Source organism: Macrobrachium nipponense, chromosome 3 (genome assembly GCF_015104395.2).
Source record: "Macrobrachium nipponense isolate FS-2020 chromosome 3, ASM1510439v2, whole genome shotgun sequence".
Classification (NCBI taxonomy): domain Eukaryota; kingdom Metazoa; phylum Arthropoda; class Malacostraca; order Decapoda; family Palaemonidae; genus Macrobrachium; species Macrobrachium nipponense.
Window position 1 is genome coordinate 134,587,657 of NC_087202.1, and position 17,351 is coordinate 134,605,007.

General features: G+C 33.0%; 1 protein-coding gene across 7 annotated transcripts in view; it reads right to left on the reverse strand.

Annotated features, from left to right (window-relative positions):
* Positions 1-2,119: 2,119 nt before the first annotated feature.
* The window catches only part of LOC135222074 (SH2/SH3 adapter protein dreadlocks-like), a 146,963-nt gene continuing 131,731 nt past the window's right edge, over positions 2,120-17,351 (reverse strand). For 6 of the 7 annotated variants that reach the window (XM_064260237.1, XM_064260235.1, XM_064260238.1 and 3 more), the window contains 5 exons: positions 16,024-16,217; positions 15,387-15,670; positions 13,747-13,923; positions 9,060-9,269; positions 2,120-7,494 (listed from right to left, as the gene is read on the reverse strand). In XM_064260237.1, the coding sequence (XP_064116307.1) occupies positions 7,294-7,494; positions 9,060-9,269; positions 13,747-13,923; positions 15,387-15,670; positions 16,024-16,217 (1,066 nt within the window). In that variant the 3' untranslated portion in view covers positions 2,120-7,293. The remainder of the gene's footprint in view (positions 7,495-9,059; positions 9,270-13,746; positions 13,924-15,386; positions 15,671-16,023; positions 16,218-17,351) is intronic. The other variant, XM_064260236.1, reaches the window with a different exon arrangement.

The following is a 17,351-nucleotide window of genomic DNA, read 5'->3' on the forward strand; positions in this document are numbered from 1 at the left end:
AGTGGTTTCACTCGCCCCAGAAACCATACTAACACCTTTAAATAAGGTGAGCGAGCCAGAATATTCTGGCATTTCCATATTAGCTTTTTTCTCTGGTATGTTAGCAATAATTTATCTTAGAAATGTGTGCCAAAGGGACATTTCACTGGGCGACACGGGCCCTTGCCCAGAAATAGATTTTTCCTTCGTCAAAATCCCTTTTTTGTAGTTCACAAGTCTGATTTAGTTACCTTAGGTAATTGTGTGAGATTGGTTGAGAGATAGAGAGAGAGAGAGAGAGATTGAGAGAATGTCACCTTAGTGCCTTGCTGCTGTAAGGTCATTGCTACCAACATATTTTTTTCCTCCCCTTTTATTCTGTACCGAGATTAGAACCTCGGTAACATATATAGCACCAAGAGTTTTCATATTAAAGTCTCAAAGCAAATTCAACTCTAATAGAAAAGACTATTTACGAATAACTGATTATTATAAGAATTATCAGGAATGAAAGTAATCTTAATCAGTAACCAACTACGTGCCCCGCTAATTGACCTAGTGGACAGTGTTCCAGTCTGCCAAGCGAGCTGGAGGATATTGGCCTAGATGTGAAACGCTCACAATTGCGTGACGCCAGGAAAATACCCCCATACGCTGAGGCCATGTAAGCCTTCTCTCCCAAAGCCCCCATAGCCAAACATTTCACATCATTCTCTCCTTACTACTTTCAACCTCCACACTTTCAGTCTCTGCAAAGGAAAGTGATGAGTGTCACAAGAATGGCAAACAAAAGGTGTGTTGGCCTAAAAGAATGACCTAACATTCAAAAATTACTTTAAGGTAACTATATATACCAGCAGTTTATGACTATAATATCCTATGGGTGTTAAAAAAATTTCCCAATGGCAAGGTATAACCAAAGGGAATCATGCAATCTTCATGAATTACTTTTAATGGTAATTGTTAACCAGCAACTTGGATGTAGCCTAATCCTGGTAATTAATAAATGTAAAGGTTTTAAGATACAAGAATGGAATAACAATTGAGAATGTTTTTAAGGTAATTATTTATCGGTGTCTTGCTAATGCCAGTAAACAAAATCTAAACACAAAAGCTCGGCCTAAAGAAATGATGTTAAGTCATGATTACTTAAAGCAATTATTAACTGACGACTTGCGCATAGCATAAGCCCGGTAAGTAAAACATAATATGCAAGAGTATTAGGCCCAATTGAATAGTGTTACATTCAAGAAAAGTTCCCAGAGAATACTAATATCTGGCTTGATGATAATGTGAATTAAACAAACAAAGGACAAGACTCATCCTGCTCGAAGACTACAAAAAAAATAAGAACAAGCTGGTGTAAGCGTTTGACGTTTAGTCAAGTGCGGCAGGAAACAGTATGAAGTGCTTTGCGAAGTCGTTCCTAGTATTGCCGTTGGGGGATGGCACTGTATACCTAGTACCTACGCCTGAGCAATCGAAGGAAGAGCTAGCTGCAAAATTTGAATTAAGCTGCTGTCCGTGGAAACTAATAGCTGTATACTTACTGGGTAAGTCTCATTACAAAAACAAAAAACACATAAAGAAAACATATGCAGTTTTAATATGAAAAACGAGCTATTACTGGTACCAATACATATCAAACACGGGGCAATGAAATAACCTAAAATCAAAATGAACTACTTACCTACATTAGTTATAGGACAAAGATAGGTAATTAACCAGAATAAAGGTCATCTATTAACCAACAAAATTACTAGTTAAGGAAAACAAAAGGCCAAATACCGACAGCATCGACAAAGTATTTAGAAAAAAAGAAAGAAAAAAAAAAGTGGATATTTTCCAGCCTGACAAGCTGGGGAATTCTCGTGGGCTATCACCATCTGTGAGATAAGCAAAGGAATTGGGCTGAATGTTTCGGCCTGGAGATGGGCCAAAGGTCTATGAGCATACTGTTACTCTATGGCTGATTTTCCAGGCATTTTCTTCTAGATTTTTCAAGACTTCATAAGCTACATGGCTGGGGAACCTGACTGGATTTTTTCTTATTATGATTCATGGTTTTGTACAAAACTATATAAAATTTGTACAAAAAAATTTACCTTCTACTGTAAATTATAAGAATAAAAATCATGTATTTTGTAAAAATTTTATTTAATGTAATTACATTTTGTACAAACATAAGTATAAATGAGTGGCAACACTGAGCATTTTCATTTCATGGACATTCTGCCACTGAGCTGCTCAGTCCATTAATAAATAGCCGCCAACTTAACCAACTTTGTGACAAATTCATTAAAGTATACTAACACCAAAGTTTACCACAACCATTACTAGCAGGGAGAGTATTTCTTGTGCACCAGACTTGTACGTCAAATCAGATATCAAAAGCATTCATGCTATCATTCATAGAGGCTTAACTAGACCTGCTAGCAATACATAATCAAAATTTTACAACAGGTTGTGATAAAGATGGTGTTACATCTGGAGCACAAACACGGACTGCACAGAAACAGTGATACAGTTCTGCAAATCAATCTATCAGCTGTATACATTACAGGGACACATTCAAGCAAACCTAAGGCAGAGGGATAAGAATCCAGAAACTAATTTGAATACAGATGATTCTGTAAACAAATGATCAAATTATACAAGCACTTAGTATTTAATGTATCAAACCATGGAATGTATCCCCTTTGTAAGAACATACTTTGATATTGCATTTTACTGCAAACAATTCTCAGAAGTTCTGTCCTTTAAAAAGAGAAATTCAACTTATGATTTTGCACAAAAGTTGCAATATCCTTTTTAGAAAATTAGGCAATACATTTTTATACAATTTAGACATTTGCTTCACACAACAAAAATAGGTTCTGAAAAAGTCCTTCTTCCTTAAAAAAAAGATTTGCTCATACCCTGTCCCTGCATAACTGCTTTAGTATGTTTCCAATTCTGGCCTCTGTTTGACATGTAGAAAGCTCTATTACTATTCTAGACCTACTTATTTTTTAAGGAAAAGGGAGCACCGATGACAGCAATAATAACCTGAACTTTTAAAAAATTCAGGGTGTCCATAACAATCACGAAAGGAAATAATGAAGCACATGTGCATCCAATCTTTACTTTGTGCAGTTGTTATATGCTTCAAGTGAAAGTAGGATGCTAAAGGCAACTCCTTAAATATATGAAATGCTTGAAAACTTCCTCTGAAACAATTATGTATGAAAATACACATATGTATTACAGCTTCAATGGCACTGAAAAGGATTACAGTGCTCCAATAAAACTACTGCACTTTTAATTCAATTATCAACACTGATGAAATTGAGGAGACTGTTCCATAAGTATAATTTTTCTATGAAAAAAAAAATCACTTATGAATCATAAAAACCAAACACAGGGAACTTGAACAATTTAAGTATGATGATGCCACTTAAAAAATCCAGCCAGTTGAAATTTCTCATAATTCTAAACCATTAGAAATCAGCTTCCTTGTTAAGGACTGTCCTATGAGAGTAAAAAATGCCTTTAAAGTAAGGAACAAAAAGGCATGTTCTACAGTACAGCAATTCCCTTGAATGATATGCTTCATGGATACTTTCCTAAATGACAAATTAAGCATTATCTACCTGGTACTTCAAAAGTATATATAACACTAAAGAATTATAGTCCACTGTCAAAATTCAGTGGCATTGATTGATAGGTACCTGAATAATATCAATGTTTATTTCTAACTATAATTATTTCAATTTTACTTCACAAATTTAACTGGAAAATATGATTAAATTTTTGAAGAACAAGCATTTATTTAAAAAGTCTTTTTTTTTTTCTACTATTGAAGACAAAATTCAGGCCAGCTTTATGAAAGTTAAGATTTTAATCTAGTGGTTTGGTCTCAAAATGAACTAAACCACAATTTCCAAACTAGCATAAACAAAGCATTTTCCTGTCATAACTAATTACCACCATTTATGAAATGAAGCAATGATCAAATATGATGACAATGTTGTGCAATACATAAAATTATTGTAAAAAATTTCTACCATTCATAATTACCTATCACACATGGTAAGACCTGAGACCCTCAGCATCTTGGTTTACTAAATATTACCATCTGAAAGGACTACCATTCATGCTCCATTCTTGTGTTTCTTTTTTTATGCCCTGATATGCGGCAAATTGAATACAAACACCTCCCTACATCAAGGTAAGACTATTGCTCCACTTGATCTGATGACCACTTTTTCATGCCCTGTATCTCATAACTATTTACTAAAACCCCTCAGAACTATTTCAGAAAGACTGGTCTGTTTACTATAAACACAATTAAACTTTGAACAAGGTATCCTTCTGAAGTTCTATATACATGCTTATTCCCCTCACACTCAGATTCACTAACAAGAAGCATCTTAACAACTGCACAGCTGTAATTTGGCTATGACTGGAAATTTACAACCCAAACAATTTGAAGAAATCTACAAATAATATGTCAATATACACAGAGGCCATTTAGCAAATCAGAAAGAAAATGTAAATAACAAAACCCAGTACTGAGATCAAATGGATTCGTACGGATTTGCTTTCAAAATTATTATTATTATTATCTCTGTAGAACATCAGTTATTCAAAAGGTTGTTGAATCATAAACCACTTAGAACAGCAGTTATGAAATTTCATCAGATAAAAGAAATATTCTCCTAAAAGCACACCTTTGAAGAATCGAGAAGCCAAGAATCTTTGGTAATAACAGGCAAAGCAGGGACTAACTGTGGCAGGCTACACAGTACAATTAAATTGTGTGAAAGGCTGGAACCTGATGCTCTTTATGTGGGCTGCTTGCAGCACTGCAGAGTCCAGTGTCAGTGTCAGGGCTTATGACTAGCACTTACAAACATACAGCACACACAGGCTGAGAGAAACTTACACAAATTTAGAAAAATTAACAATGAGATTATAATTTTGGAAAAAAAATCTTGATCATATAACTAAACGAAAAACAAATTCATAACTAAAAATCTGTACATCAACAGCAACCCAAATACATAAACCAATTGCAATGAAATTATGTATACACATTCAATTACGAAAAAAAAGAAAAACAAATATGAAAGGTTTTCACCACTTATAAATGCCATACAAGAGCAACAATTCCTTGGAATTTCTAATATGATTTTTATAATACATTACAATAATAGTAAATTGCTACAAATTACACTCCTCTAAATAATTCATACAAAAATGAAATGAGGTACATGAAGATTCTGCTGCTTTGCAATAAAGCATTTCCTTTTTAACTAGTTCTCCTCTTGCACGGTAGCAGATTCCTTCTTCGTTGTTCATTACACAAACAAAAAACCTATAAAAGGCTTCTCTCATAAATTGATAAAACACCTAAATTCTTGATTAATCATCACTGATCTTGCCTTACCTACAAACAGAACATTTCTTTACATGACTTTTATGCACACTTTACATGACTTCACTAACACTGCATGCAAATTACAATTCACAGCAGTAGTATGTTGAAATCTTAAATATCAAGCTGTAAATACTTTGATAATCATCTTTATGCAGTATGATGACAAAATCTTGAATCTGACAACAAAAATATATAAAGTAACCAAGATAAAATATAATAAAATATAAGGTAACAAACATCTTGCACTCAACTCACACTGACTCAATGCAAAAAATCATACTTAAAATTTAACATATTTATAAAAGCTGCACAAGTTGCAATTAATGTGCTTTTGTCTTTCAAGCTATATTGACTAGTGGGATAAGAAGCTATATTAAAAGCTAAAGAGATAAAAAAACTTGCAATGTACAAAATATGAGATTTTTCTCACAAATATCAAATACACCACCATCCTCTCTGGGACCATCTTCGAGGTAAAATCACACTATAGCCACTTAAGACACGTTACCGAGGGGAAAACCCATCGAACATTATCACTTGGACTTCTTGTCCTGTGAGGACATAGAAGCTTTCAGCATTCAAAATGATTTTCCATAACAAATATAAGACGCAGAACAAATACAAAAACAAGGTTGAAAGAATTCACTCCATTTTAGAAGATAAATGCACAAGGACTGGGTACTCTCAAACTTCCTCATCATCATGCATCCAGCCCTCAAGTCTGCAACCCATGGCATAAGCACCCCTGGCAGAGGTGATCTTCAGTTATTAATACTGTACTGTGATCTATGCTGAATCTACTTTCAGCACATGATGAAGTATAGGCAACAGCAACATCTAAAAGAATGGTGCTGGGTCAGTTATTTATACACACAATATGGATACACGACCTGTCAAACTTCAACCTTCTTTTTACATAGGAGGCAGCAGATTCTACAATGTTAATGTTCACTATAACTAATAAAAACATGGACTGAATTCATATGACTCCAGTACGTTAGGAATGGCCGTTAGTCTATCATGACATGTACGAAAGAGAGCTCCAGGAATGAGGAGCTTTCAGCTATGTTTTTCCACATTTTATCATACTTATAATAGTCACTCAAAATTTTCAAGCATTTTTCTGTGGCAACAATAAATCAAGTAACTACTTAGGAATTACTTTTGGTTTAGCAAACTAAAGATGTGTTAAATAGTTTTTTCCTTCAAATAAAAAACACCGAAGTTCTTGAGATTACCATTTAAGCAACCTTGTAATTACAATGTTACTGTTAAATTACAGCATAATGCACTGAAAACTGTTAGAAAACCATGGAAATGTATCAAAGTGTTCTAAAGAATTCAAGACAATCCTCAAATATCTCTGAACATACAGTACACGTGAAAAACTATGAAATTTTTTATAACCGTTTCACCTCTCAATGACAAAGAAGAGATGATTTCATTTTTAGTAAGAGAGCTTAAAGTAAAAAACAAACATGTTTCATACTAAGATTGTATTGTGGAAAAGTCTGTTTATAGCATCAATGACCTCATGATTTTATGGAGATAAAATGATCTTGAGGTTAATGATACTGCAGGTGCCAATTGAAATCTAGCAGCCATCAAATGAAAATCTAATCTTGTCTAATGCATATGAAGGTATAAAAGTAAATTATTTAAATCACATTAGGACTTGAATGGTAAATAAACCATTTTATTTGCTAAATTTATGAAGGAAGAACTACTCAGGCAATATTCCATTGCCAACTGGACAGTTTCAATTTTTTTTCTCATAATTCAGAAGAGTATTTAGCAACCACGTGTAAATTTTACACAATAATGCATGAGGAAATTTCCTTAAAATATGTCTTAAAGAACTTTACATACTTCAGTCACCATAGTTAAAAGATTCATGGCTTGGGCATAGGTCGTATCAGATAAAGCTTCTCTCCTTTTTGACTGGTGTAGATAGGCGACCGCTGATAATGGTCCACTAGTTGATCCAGAGTTTGGAATTTTCGTTGTCCAATGCAGTACAAACCATTTTCAACATGAACCCGAAAATGCTTGTTGCGGCCTGATGCTTTTAACGACACACTGAAGTCACCAACCTGTAAAAATAAGTTTAAAGTAAAAATTTCTAACTGTCTTCAACTTATCTTTCAAATCCAAGGGAATATGAACATAGAGGAAATAAGGTTTTTAAAAACAACACAGAATTATGTAGAAAAACCTAGCTCAATAACTGAAGAGGAAAACTGGAAATGCAGTACTATATATGTAGTGATATTAATGACAGATTACACAAATGAAGATGAAATATGAGATTTAGGTACCAACCATGAGTATATCACAAATATACAACCATGGGTATATTGCAAATGTTCATTATATAGTCTCAATCCCTTTTAAAAGTACACAAGTTTTTATATGTATAAAACCAACTACACTGTTTCCATTACCTTGAGAAAATGTTCATAGCTTTGAAATTCAGTACTATGAACTCTGATTTTTATTTATCTAATGTCTATGTCTCCCTCAGATGTTCCTCAGGATTTAATTCATGGGATACTTTAATAAATCTTATATTGTTATATTCTTGCTCCTCTTTGTCTTTCCCTTGCATCATGTGCTATTTGTTTACTATTTACCTGTTTTCCTACTAAAATTTGCAAAGCTTAAAGTAGGCTATTTTGTTTATATTTAATAACACAATTTCATGTGTAGGCTATTCTCTACTATTACGTTATTTTACCCTACCTTACAACTGGCACAGAGCTTCCCTAGCTGCCACAAAATTTCACAAACAGGTAAAGTACATGTAAAAATGAAGGAAAAATTTGCTTTATAACCTTTCTAAACTAATTGGTTTGAAGTAGTAGGATTAGAACTGAATAGTTCTTATGACAAAGCAGCAGTTACAAAAGCTTGTTCTAACTTGCTCAGACCTGCCGGTTCTGAATAAAATACATGAGCTAGGAACTAAGTAAAGAAAAGAAAGTGTGAATGAGTGCAATGTCATGAAAGGGAACTCAAACCTAAGACTGTGGAAGATCATGCTACATACCAATGTCTAAGGACATTAACATAAAAACACAAATAGCAGCACTGTTACTTCAATCAATTAAGCAAAAAATAACTGAATGACAGGCAAGTTGTGTGTACCCAACTAAAGGTACCTTCATTATTACTGATTTTCTAATAAGGGAAAGCTCTAATTTATGGACACCTTATGATTATCATTATTACAAAGTGGATCACCTAGACTACTTAGTCCTACTTCTTTACTCTCACAGAGCTGGTATAGGAGATTTATCATTTAACTATATAATGAATGTTAGAATACGACAAATTCACAGATGTTGCACTCTTAAACAAAACAAAAAAAAATCCAAACATGAGACAAATGACAAAAACCATGGGTCAGAGGTATCTGCAGTCTGTAGCACTGCCTACGTCTGCTCCAAAAGGCATAAGCAGACAGAAGCCCCAACTGGAAACAGGAATGCCAAGCCCTCAAGGTCCAAAACCAAGTTTTTGTATTACTGCATCAATACCAAATTTATAAATCATTCACTTTAACAACAGTCAGTCGAAACAGTTTAACTATGCAGCAAAAGTGATGTAAAAACTGACTGACCACAAGCTAAACATTAGTGTAAAAGAAAATACTTACATTTGTTTCAGAATCTCTAATGAGGAAATCTCCATCTCGTCCCCGCTGGTTGAGAATATCATCGCACTGCGCTCGAGTAATTGGTCCATAGTACCAATCTCTAGTAGTGAAATGGCCCTTATCCGGAGGAACGCCACTAACAGGCTGGTGAGGCGCAGGAGGCATTACAGGAGCTGGAGCAGCTGCATTGATGTTCATACCCTGCATCCCCTGCAGAGAAACACTAATATTTACCAAGAGTTTGATGTCATCACAAACAGACAATCATTTAGGCTACAACTTTTTAACTTTGATACAGAACCAATACATCTATACAAATAATGTACGTATATGACCGAGAAAGTGTTAAAAGATATACAATTTCTTTACACTTTGTAAGTGATGTGTCATGAGGATACGGTTATTCATGTGTTCTGGAGGACAGATGGACTATTAAAAAAGGTGGTATTAGTTTACCTACAGAGTTGGACATCAGTGACATTTTACAATAAAAATTAGTATACATACTTATGCTACGTGGTTATACCACTTTGGCCATCAAAAAAGTACTGTATCATCTGGTTAAAAATGAACTTTAGCATCTTTGCCCACAACACTGACTGCTTATCACATCACATAATTTCTTAAAACAAACTTCACTTTTTTGTAGACATGAGCCAATGCATTTTATAGCTCTGGGCTTCATTTTGAAGTGGATGACCATAATGCAATTCTAGACAAAGACCTAGCTAATGTATAATGTTCTCTCTCTCTCTCTCTCTCTCACGACCTATGCCAGTTACAACTGATCGATTTTGCGACCACCCACAACTAAAACGACTGGGAAGCGACTTGAGCAAGAAAGAATGGTGTCCAGCTGAACATACGACAGTTTTTCCCCAGCTCCCGCCTTTCTACACACACAGCTTACTTTCCAAGCTGCTAGTGACTATTATCATGCATTGGCAACAAGGATATAACTCCAGTAAACTTATGCCATCAATCAGAACCATAGATAAAACTGAGAGAGAATAATTTTAATAAAAACTTCAGGTCTTGAAAGAACACATTTTACTGTTGTTTTCACACCGATAAAAGATAAGTAACATAACTAATGGTAAAGCTCATACTACAAAGAAATCAAGTGAAAATACTGAACTGAATCACATAATAATTTTACACAATAAACATGCTCACAATGCAATCTGTTAATGAAAAAAATAATTTAGTTCAGGAGACGTATTAAATTAATATTTCGACTTGAAAACACGTCGTATAGTGACAAATTACCTTGCCTCATATAAGTAAAGTATCTAGATATTTTTATGCTAACTAGAAGAAAGGCAATTCGCTCCGAATTGAGTTAAATACGACTAACTAAACTCGTATTCGCCATCAGCTGATTTCCAAACCAAAACATTGACTGCTTTGTTAGTATTTTATTATACAATTATATGAGAATACAGTGGAACCCCCCATATTCTCGTTCTCTGGATTCGCACTCACACATTCGCGGATTTCTCTCGGGAACATTTCCCCGCATTATTCACGGAAAATTTGCCTATTCGCTGTATTTTTCTATGAGAAATATCCAGAAATTCCTGGGATTTTTTTTTATCAATTTCTTCATAAAATGCAATTTTTGTGATAAAACTTTAAAAAAAACCAGGTATAAAAATTTTTAGTGAGATTTTCTTGAGTTTTAACTAACAAAATAGGATGTTTTAGGCATTTTTATTGGGGTTCCAACTATTCACGGGTTATAACTATTCACGGTTTTTTTTTTTTTTTTTTTTTTTTTTTTGGTACGCATCCCCCGCGAATACGGGGGGACCACTGTACATACAATATTATTGGATACAATAATGTATAACTTTTAAAAAGATTCACAGAAAAGATGCATATTCATTGTGTTTTTGTTTCATAAACATATGTAGCCGCCAGCAGCCTAACAATCACTCAATTAGGTGTGCCAATGTCGGTCTGAATCTGATTCCCGTTTCGTGTCCAATTTTTTTCCTACTGATATATCATAGTCAGAATGCATTGAACCTCCAAAATTGGCTTATATTAATAAATTACTAAATTATATCGTATATGTAGTATACTGTAGGCTAGGTTACTGTATTCGTATATATACGATATACGTACCATGATAACATCATCATCGTATACTCGAGGCTAACTTGTTAAATGTTATTTGAATTCTCTTTGTACTGAATTATCATAAGCCAATGTGTATTGAACCTAGAGAATAAGCTGAAATTAATAATTACTATGCCATATATGTATAAAGTATGCTGTGTAATGTAGGCTAGGCTAGTATAATATTCTTATGGAATATTAACATGGGCCAACTTACGTCCAAAACAATTTACGACCGGCTGGTCGTAACCAATTGTGGTCATAAATCGACAACTACCTGTGTGTGTGTGTGTATACTAATATGTGTATGTGTATATATATATTTTTATATATATATATATAATATATATATATATATATATATATATATTATGTATATGTATATATGTAAGATATATATGTATGTATATGTATATATATATATTTATATATATATATATATATAATATATATATATATTATATATATATATATATATATATTATATAATATATTAATTATCATATATATATGATATATATATATCTCATATATATATATAATATATATAATATATATTATATATCTATAGATATAATCTATAGATATAATATAATTATATATATATTATATATATATTATATTATATATATATCTTATATTATATATATCTATTATATAATGATGTATTATGTATGGATGGATGTATATTATATATATATATATATATATATAGAATATATATAATATATATATATATATATATATATATACTATATATATATAGTATATAATATATATAGATATATATTATATATATATAGTATATATATATATGTATGTATGTTGTAGTATGTATGTATGTCTGTATGTTGTGTGTATGTGTGTGTGTGTATCTATTATATACATATATAATATATATATATATATAGATATATATATATCATATTCTATATGTTCAATGCTTTAAAAAATCACTGTAGATGCACGTGACTTCATAAATAAGCGAATACCACTGGAAAATAATAGTCAGAAATCCAAGCGCTTTTGTCTTTACTCAGACATCGTCAAGGAGTTAATGAAGTACAATTGGAGATAAAGGTCTCAGGTACAAAACATGATCAAGAATACCAGATGGTTAATTGTCAACAGGGTAAAAATTAAGAGATAATCCAGGATTATCGGATATCACACGGTCACAAACCTAACCGAAACTACAAAGTATCTTTACAGTCCAAAACATGTAAAAACTGAATACATTAATTTTGTTGCTTATATTTATCTACAACTTTTTTCATAATGAAAGCATCAAGTTTAAATAAACCAAGACTTAAATTTAGAACATTTCTATTATTTGACTTGATGAAACAAGATTCAATGATATTCCTTTTAACTGTGTCATTACATGGGATTAAGGCTCTTGCTTGACTCCAGTTAATAGGATGGTCTAAATATCTCATATGTACGAATAATGCATTCGATATTTGCCCAGTTCTCACAGAATATTGATGTTGCTTGAGACGTTGTGAAAGAGATTTACCGGTCTGTCCGTAATTGACGTTTATCACACTTTTTTGCAAGGAATTTCATATATGCAGCCTGGAAGATCTTTAGGAGAATTTTTTATTATTAAACTCTTGACATTAATATTACTGAAAATAAAATTTATGTTAAATAGCTTTAAAATTCTAGGAATATCTAAAAACCTTTCATCATAGGGTAATTTTAGAATGTTATGCTTACTAAATTCGAGTTTGTCATTAGTTGAATAAAATGTTTTTCTAGCTCTTTTCCATGCCACATCTATAAAAGTCCTTGGGTAAATATTAAAGTTTCAATGCAAGATCATAAATAGTTTTAATTTCAGCGTCAATAAACTGCGGGCTACAGACACGTAAAGCCCTTAAGAACATCCCAGAAAAAACAGAGAATTTAACATTTTGATGGTGATTGGAGTAGTAATGAACAAAAGAGGCAATGTTAGTTGATTTTCGAAAGACTGAAAAGGTGAAATTTCTATCATTTCTATGGACAGTTACATCAAGAAAATTCAAATTACAATTTCTTTCTTCCTCTACAGTAAATTTTATAGAAGGGACTAAATTATTGAGATTATTAAGGAATTCCTGGAGATTTTCGTGAACTGGCCAAATACAGAAGATATCATCCACATATCTAAACCAAATAACTTTTTGGGGCAAAATTCTTGGTAAGAGTTTTGTCTCAAAAAATTCCATGTAAATATTGCTAAGGACAGGAGATAAGGGATTACCCATAGCCATGTCTGAGTAAAGACGAAAGCGCTTGGATTTCTGACTATTATTTTCCTGTGGTATTTGCTTATATATGTATATGTATATGTATATGTATATATATATATATATATATATATATATATATAGATATATATATATATGTATATGTATATGTATATATATGTATTATATATATATATATATATATATTATATATATATATATGATATATATATACACACACACAACATGATGCTATGAATAGTATGCCTGTTACTGTGATGCAATTCCTACAATGCCAACACAAATAATGCATAAAGGAAACAAACCTGTGCCAGGTGAGTCTCAGCATTGTGAGCCCCACCATTTGTAGATGGAGGGTGAACATTGTTGGCTGGAGCTGGAGGCGGTAGCTGTCGAGTTTGTGAGGGCTCTCTTGACCTAGACGCTCTGGTGTCTACAACTTCATGGAGTTCTTGAACATAATTCTTAGGAATTAGACCCACCTGTTAAACACAAAAAGGCGATTATAACATTGTTTAAGTTATTTAATATGGTTAACAGGCTATAAAATACAGTATTCAAAGCACCTTGCAAGATTTGACAATGAAGATTAGAATACTGGCTAACTTAATTCCATAGCTTTCTAGGTACTTCAGGACAATAACAATAGTTTCTTTGCAGTCTTGCTTAACTGACTGGAGCATCTGTGCTGCTATCTGTGGGAGTTGGACAATTTCAGGTGGCTCATTTAGCTGCAACACACCAAGTGGAGACCATAAGACCAATGCTCTCAAACTCTGAATTGTGACATTGGCTCTGCCTCATGGCATTTTATGGCTCAAGTTTGAGTGCCACTGGTTGAGAGTTCATTCTTGCATTCTGTATTTTCATTGTTTGTCTAATTTTAATTTTTTGTGCATCATTTTCCAGCTATAAATAAGCTCTTTATAATACTAAGAGGTATGAATAACCTGTTTTTATCTTAACTCCTTGAGAATTGGAGAGAGAGGATTGTCTAAAAACTCACCCATGATAATTCCTTTCTAACCATATGTAAGCACAGAAAGTAATTTTCTTTTCTCACTTGTTGTAAATGTATTTTTCATGGTATAACATTTCTTAAGGATAGTAGGACTATTTTTAACATCATTAGAATGTCAACAGTTAGGAATATGATGATGCCAATTAATATCCTGGGAGCCTTAAAGGCTTTCCTGTTACTAGCTCTTAATTGTATTTGTTGAGATGTTATTTAATAGTCTTTGCTTTGTTCACTTTTTCTCATATATGTACATATTCTAGTCGTTATGAGCTTGCTGAGAAATACCATGGCTTTTGCATTATTGAATATACATATATTAATATAAGCATACAATTATAAAAACATTTTACTATAAAACAGTGAAAAATATAAAGATAAAAAAATGATAACAGTGACATAAACTTTACCATCTAATCTCCCAGTCAGAGGTTAAATTACAGTAATAACTGACTTATCTGCATTTTCTGGTTTAAAAAAAGAAAAGGCTACTTATTTTCAGCTAGACATGAGAATATTGTGATGATCATCTACATGAATCCAGAATAAACTTTACACCTAGGTATTTATAAGAGCGTAGAAACAATCACAATAGGTAAATGTAAGAAAGGTACATAAGGTAAACAAAAGCCTTCTTCCATTCACTATACCATAACCCTAAAAAATTGGCAACACATTACAAATTTAAAACAATTTTTATAAAAATGATATCATGCATTAGTATTTGAAATCCAAAAGAGAATCACTTTTCATTGTTAAGGCATTGCTAATGTCATTGTTTTCAATTTCTGGTATATACAATATACAGTGCTGTACTTGTACACTACATTGAAAATAAAAAAATCATGTGCTGTACAAGATCTTTATCCTAATTAGTAATGACATGGAAGACCTTATTACTTAGTGAACTTTACCATTCACTCTTACCTGGCCTTGAGTATTCCTAGCTCGATACCATTCAGGATCTGATGGAGGCCGATCCAGGACCTCCATCCTCTCTCCTTTCGTAAATGATAATTCATGTTCATTTTGTGCAGTAAAGGAATAAAGTGCAACTACAACATCAAGTACATTTTCGGCCATAGTGTAAGTATGATCCTCTTCCGAAGGCTCTTCCGTGGTGTAATTGGAGGGAAACCATCCCACCAAGTTGTTATAGTGACCTCTCCACCAGCCATCATTGCTTTTTTCTAATATTAACACTCTTGTACCTGTCAAGGTGCAATGACATTAGCCACACTAAAAAACAAACATACTTCTTAGATCCTCTCATAAGGTCCATAAAACCTATCTGGAGGGCTCCTTTAACTATATAATGCCAGACTTAAATCTCACATTGGAACTGCCTGTACTGGATCAATGGCATTTTAAGCAAGAACCAGCAGAGTAAATTAGGAAAAGTTATACTATTGTGCTGGACCGTAACTTTTGGTGACTGCCATTAATCTCTAATTTTCACAGTAAAATATCTGAAATAATGAAAAAACATAAAAACAAATATTTAATTACAATTTTTAGTGCATCACCCAAAATATTACAATTAAACATGACCATATTTTCTTACCTTTAACTAAGGAGAGTTCATCCATTTGTTGAGCTTGGTAATTATATTTGACGACTGCCCAGCCAATGGCTTCGGATGGATCTACGGGGGTGCCTCCTCTCCCCCCACTTGGACTATCAACTCCATGGGTAGGGGTTCCACCTGCTGAAGGTAACGTACGGCTCCCACCTCCTTTCTTCACTCTTTTCTTTATACTGAAAAGGACAAATGAAATACCACAGTCAACCAGCTGACAACAAACATTTACTTGTGATAGCACCAAAAAAAAAAAAAAAACAATAAAATAAATAAATAAATGTCGAGATAAAGTGATATTTGTGGCTGGGACAATATATGTATTCTCATCACACTTCAACAAATGACAGTTCCAAATAACAGTATGTACCGACTATTGCTCTGAAAATCTTTAAGTTTAAACCCAAAAGCAACCATGCTTTATGAATAGCAAATGCTAACCACAAAGAGTATCCAACTTGCATTACAGAGTACCTTTACTATAAGACAAGATTACCTATAGATAAACCATAACATGGCTGCATTGTTTGTAAAACGGTAAAAGTTAAAAGGGGCCCCCACTAACACCATTTACAGTTGTACTACGCACAAAAAGTTTTCTCTACAACATAGCATCAACAGCACATTGTGTAAAAGCACTATGAAAAGTGGGCCTTTGTTTTACTTTGTTATAATATAAAATGGTAACACAGCTTGTGATGTCAGAATAATTTTGATGATGAGCACAACAGCACATTGAAAAAGTCCAGGTCAGTGGATGACAATATATGTAGTAATTTAAGGTTCATGTCACAATGATCTTTGAAGAGCAAATTATCAAGTAAACTGTTAAACAGCAATAAAAAAAACCATTCTAACTATTTCAAGTCTTAATTTACCTAAATAATGATGAACACATGAACACTAGCAATAAGTACTAAGATTATGAGTGGCTTCCATTAATTTGTCTATTAGAAAGGAATGTTAAATGAAGTCACGTGTGTAATCCAGCCAAACACAAGGTTTATACAGACACCCAGAGGATAATACTTGTCAACAAACAGCTACATCATTGACGACTGCAATGTTTGCCTGCGTAACCAGTATCGCTGGAGATAACACATCAATTATGTTTTAATGTGACATTTTCAGCTTCATATCTATCACAACCTTTATTGGCAATGACTCATCTCAAAAGCTAAGAAATATAATTTCAATACCACCTGACACTTATAGGAATGAACATATCTAATGGATTCAAGGAACCTTCAATATACATGCAGTTCACCAAACCATCAAGAGAAAATGAAGGTACTGTGCAAAGATCCTTAAGG